This window comes from Leucopleurus acutus (assembly GCF_964270905.1).
Source record: "Leucopleurus acutus genome assembly, chromosome: 1".
Lineage (NCBI taxonomy): Eukaryota > Metazoa > Chordata > Mammalia > Artiodactyla > Delphinidae > Leucopleurus > Leucopleurus acutus.
In genome coordinates this window covers 30,095,378-30,099,756 of record NC_139142.1, presented here as the reverse complement: position 1 = coordinate 30,099,756, position 4,379 = coordinate 30,095,378, and the positions used below count along the sequence as shown (strand labels likewise).

General features: G+C 44.8%; 1 protein-coding gene across 1 annotated transcript; it reads right to left on the bottom strand.

The window, feature by feature from the left end:
• Positions 1-2,653: 2,653 nt before the first annotated feature.
• Positions 2,654-4,155, bottom strand: LOC309971958 (GTP-binding nuclear protein Ran-like). Its single transcript, XM_082855392.1, has one exon. It carries the CDS (start codon positions 4,122-4,124, stop codon positions 3,474-3,476), a length of 651 nt encoding a protein of 216 aa, XP_082711518.1. The 5' UTR covers positions 4,125-4,155; the 3' UTR covers positions 2,654-3,473.
• Positions 4,156-4,379: the final 224 nt, after the last annotated feature.

Genomic DNA, 4,379 nt, shown 5'->3' with positions numbered 1-4,379 from the left:
CACATGTAGTATATTCCTTCATCCACATTCCACAGGTGAGGCCCAACATGGAGAACATTCAGCTTCTTACTGCCATTTTGAAATAGTCAAAGGGATCAGTTAGGTCATTTTGGGTGTGGGAGACAGGGTTCCTGGGGGTAATGGCAGGCCACCTGGCTGAGCTGGGACTGTTACCTTGTGGTCAGAGATTTATGCCCATGGACTGCAGGAGTCACAGAGAAGTGGTTCAAACATAAAAGGAGAGGCAATGGAAGACAAGGCTCCCATAATTCTATTCCTTTGCTTTTCTGGAAATCCTTCTGAAGAACAAGAAGGAAGAGACAAAAGAGGTCTCTCCTAGGCCACCATCAGAGCGACTGGGTTATCTTAACCACTTAGATCTGAAATCTATTAACATGCAGGGTTGCAACCAGGGTCATTTTGTCAGGAGAAGTGTGAGTCAGGCTCCCTCCTTCATTACCACCCTCGGTCAGAGGAGTCCTGAGAAGTGTGTTCATTTACAGGACATGAAGGGGCTGAACAAGGGAAGTTAAGGGAAACCCAGAGGTGGTTAATGCAAGCTTCCCTGCTGCCAAATGAATTGCCTGGAACCTGCCTAATTCCTGAATTTTGCCAGGGGAATCATGTCCTCTTACCTGCACAAAGGAGGTTCCTCTGAGACCTTGCATGTGGAAGCCTACTGATGTAGCCACTGCCATTTGAGACACTTTGCAATTTTGTTGTCATTATGTGATAAACCTGGGCATTGTGAGGCACTCTCAACCATGTGTCCTGGACTCAGGGTCTGCCAGATGAGTCAACAGAGACAGAGGTTTCCAAGAAGAAGATATTCCTAACCTTGTTCCATGCCTGGATGGGGGCGGGGTGGGGAAGTATTGTGAGAGGTGGGATAAAGATTTTAGCTGCTTATATATACCATATACCATGTCTGAAGGGAAAAGATGGAGTTAAGGGGCCAAATAAGGGCCATGTCTGGCAGTTATGGAAAGAAAAGGGGTTGAAGAAGGGGGTAAGCCAAAAGAGGGGAAGACCCAAGGGCCAGACTCTTATAAGACAATATGGTTGTTGGCCAAAGGGGTTGTTACCGAGGAAGCAGACTGACTGGTCACCCAATCTTAATCTGTGAAAAATAGAGACAGACAGGTTTCAGAGGTCTGAGGTGCTGTGGGCTCTGTGATCCCCCTTCCTCCCTGGGTCAGGGGCCTAGGAGGTTCCTAAGGGGCTATATAAGTCTCCAGGCTGACCCTGGAACAAGTGACCTCTGGCCCTGAGGCCTCTTTTAGCTGCTCCTGGGCCCTGCCTACAGGATCAGAGAAGATAGAAGCCACGGGCACAGTTGGCGGGGGTGGGGGGGGTGGCTGGAGAGACACCCTGCCCCAGACATGTTGCAGCTATAGGGTTTCTGGGGGATAAAACATTGGGTCTCGGGGTCCTCTAGGGGCTTCTGGTTTCTTGAGCTCATGTATTGCTCCTTTCCTCTCCTCATTCCCAGGACGCCCGTTGTAGCTGGAGTGATCTTCATGATAGACAAGTCCTGGTTTACGCTGGGGAAAGAGTGATGCCCAGATGGGCTTTGTTACATTGGTCAATGACAACAATAATAGCTAACCTTGCCTGAGTGCTCTCTAGGTGTGAGGCCCTGTTCCAAGGACTACACATGCTAACTCATTAATCCTCACAATCTCGCCGTGATCATCTCTGAACATCTCCACATTACACATGAGGAAACTGAGACACGGAGAAGTCAGTAATTAGTCCAGGGCAATGCAGCTAGTGAGGAGCCTCTGGTCACATGGATGGACAGACACGTGAAGGACACGCAGACTTCAGATTATGTGCCTGTGCTGCTTCCTTCCATACCTCACCTCTGCTGGTTATCAGAAAGGCTGGGGCAGTGAGCAGAGTGGTATGGGGTGAAAGTAAACTATGGAGTCAGACGGCCTGAGTTCAAATCCTGGACCTGCTACTTAAGAGTTGGTCCACAGCAAGTTACTTAGGCTCTTTTTTTTTGTTTTTTTGTAAGTGAATCTATTAATATTTATTCAATATTTTAACAAATTAAAACGCATCCAATTTTACCCTTTATATTTCAGTTCTCCACATACTGACGTGATCCTTCCCTACCTTTTTAGGTAGGAAAGTAATCATTTAAGGATAACTGGACACCTAAAGAACTTTGGTAAACTGCACTATAGTACAGTAGTACTTACATGAGCAAAACAGCTCTTATTTTGACTTCTAATTGCTACAGTATGGTGTCGATGGGATCAAACTCAGGCAAGACGGACTCAATTCATGTTTACATGTGGAAACCATACGAACATAAGTGGTTAACCTATTGAGACTTTGGCAGTCTTGTTTCACTTCACTGAGAAGCCAATCTAAGCCCTACTTTTCTGTTGCAGCATCCTGCTGTGTCCTTGCACCGCCCACAAAAATTCTTTGTGGGGAGAAAAACCACCAAAGCTGTGATGTGTCCAATGAAATCCTTAATCTTTGACATCTTTAAAGCTTGGGAGTACTTGACAACAGCAGGTAAACGTGGAACATCTTCCTAGCATACCAACTTTACGTTAAACATGTTAACGCTGAAACAAAAGGCAAGTAAACGCACAATTTATATTCATTTTTAACAGATAAGACGTCCCTCAAGTTCCCGCAACCATCTGTATGGTTTCATCAGACTTTGAGAAGCTCTACATTAGAACATGGTTACTTTTGCCATAAAAGCAACTATAATTCTTAAGATCTCTATTTGAAACGTCTAAAACAGGTACCACTTTTATTCTGACAGGTCACACAAATCTCAAACAAGCTCTTCCCTAGGTGTGACACTACCTAGGCCAAAAGACAGGTGGGGTAGGTATTATTTTAGCCTGACTGCATTGACAGTATTTACACCTCTTAACGACTTACCGAATACAATACTGTTGACCTGTCATTTCATTTGTGTGAAATGATTCACATGTACAGAAAATTAGAAGAATTTAACCTAACAGACTTCAAATTAAGTAGTAATAGCAAAGGCAATTCAGATGCTAACATGGCACAATTTTCCCTGTTAGTGGTTTTAAAATGCTCATTTAAACGAGGGATGAGTTCATTTGCTTAGATATTTGAAATACAACTTTATTCTGATTCTAAACGAAAAGGAATGGGAATGACAGTAACAAACAAGATTCCACCACTGAATATTGTGATGTGACTGTAGCAGTCTTATATTTGAAACTTAAGGAGGAAAGAACTGTGTTCCAAAACACCTAAATATGCAGGTCCAAAAAAATGAAGGTTTTTTTTTTTTTTTAACTGCCACATTCACTCCAAAGCCCATTCATCTCCTTCAGCATACCAAACATTAAGCACATGTTCTGCTTAGCTATATAATAAAGTGGCAAACACGCTGCACCACTGACATCACAGGACAGTTGCCTATAAAACTAGACTTCTGACGCTGGGCTCCAGCTTCACTTTTCTCACAGGTCATCATCTTCATCCGGGAGGGCAGTTGTCTGAGCAACCTCTAGATCGTGCTCGTACTGCGCTGCCAACGCTGGGTCCATGACCACCTCTGGCGGGGCGAGAGCAGGCATGGCGACGAACTCCAAGTTAGGGTCTCCGATCAGTTTTCTAGCAAGCCAGAGGAAGGGCTTTTCAAACTTGTAGTTACTTTTGGCGGAGATGTCATAGTACTGAAGATTCTTCTTTCGGTGGAAGACAATCGACTTTGCCTTAACCTTTCTGTCCTTAATATCCACTTTGTTGCCACACAGCACGATGGGGATGTTCTCACACACGCGTACCAGATCCCTATGCCAGTTGGGCACGTTCTTGTAAGTAACCCTCGATGTTACATCAAACATTACGATAGCACACTGAGCTTGGATGTAATAGCCATCTCTCAGTCCACCAAATTTCTCCTGGCCAGCTGTATCCCATACGTTGAACTTAATGGGTCCTCTGTTGGTATGGAACACAAGGGGATGGACCTCAACGCCCAAGGTGGCTACATACTTCTTCTCAAATTCACCAGTCAGATGGCGTTTCACAAATGTAGTTTTCCCAGTACCGCCGTCACCAATCAATACGAGCTTGAACTGCACTTGGGGCTCTCCTTGCGCAGCCATCGCGATGCTACTTCCAGAAGCGTCTCCGAGCCCGTCTCTACTTAGGCTCTTTAAGTCTCATCTACCTCATCCTCAACGAGCGGATGTTTATACTCGTACCTATCTCATAGGTTGTTATCAGTATTAAATGGGGTAACATGTTAATTCTAGTGACCAGGCTGGATATTGGAGCTACAACCCACACATTGTAAGACTATATGCTATCCATATATCTCTATATATCCAGGCAGCAGGAAGAAGGAAGGTGGAAAGGAC

Coding starts and splice junctions, on each gene's coding strand:
- LOC309971958 (XM_082855392.1), bottom strand. CDS start 4,124: ATGGCTGCGCAAGGAGAGCCCCAAGTGCAGTTCAAGCTCGTATTGATT.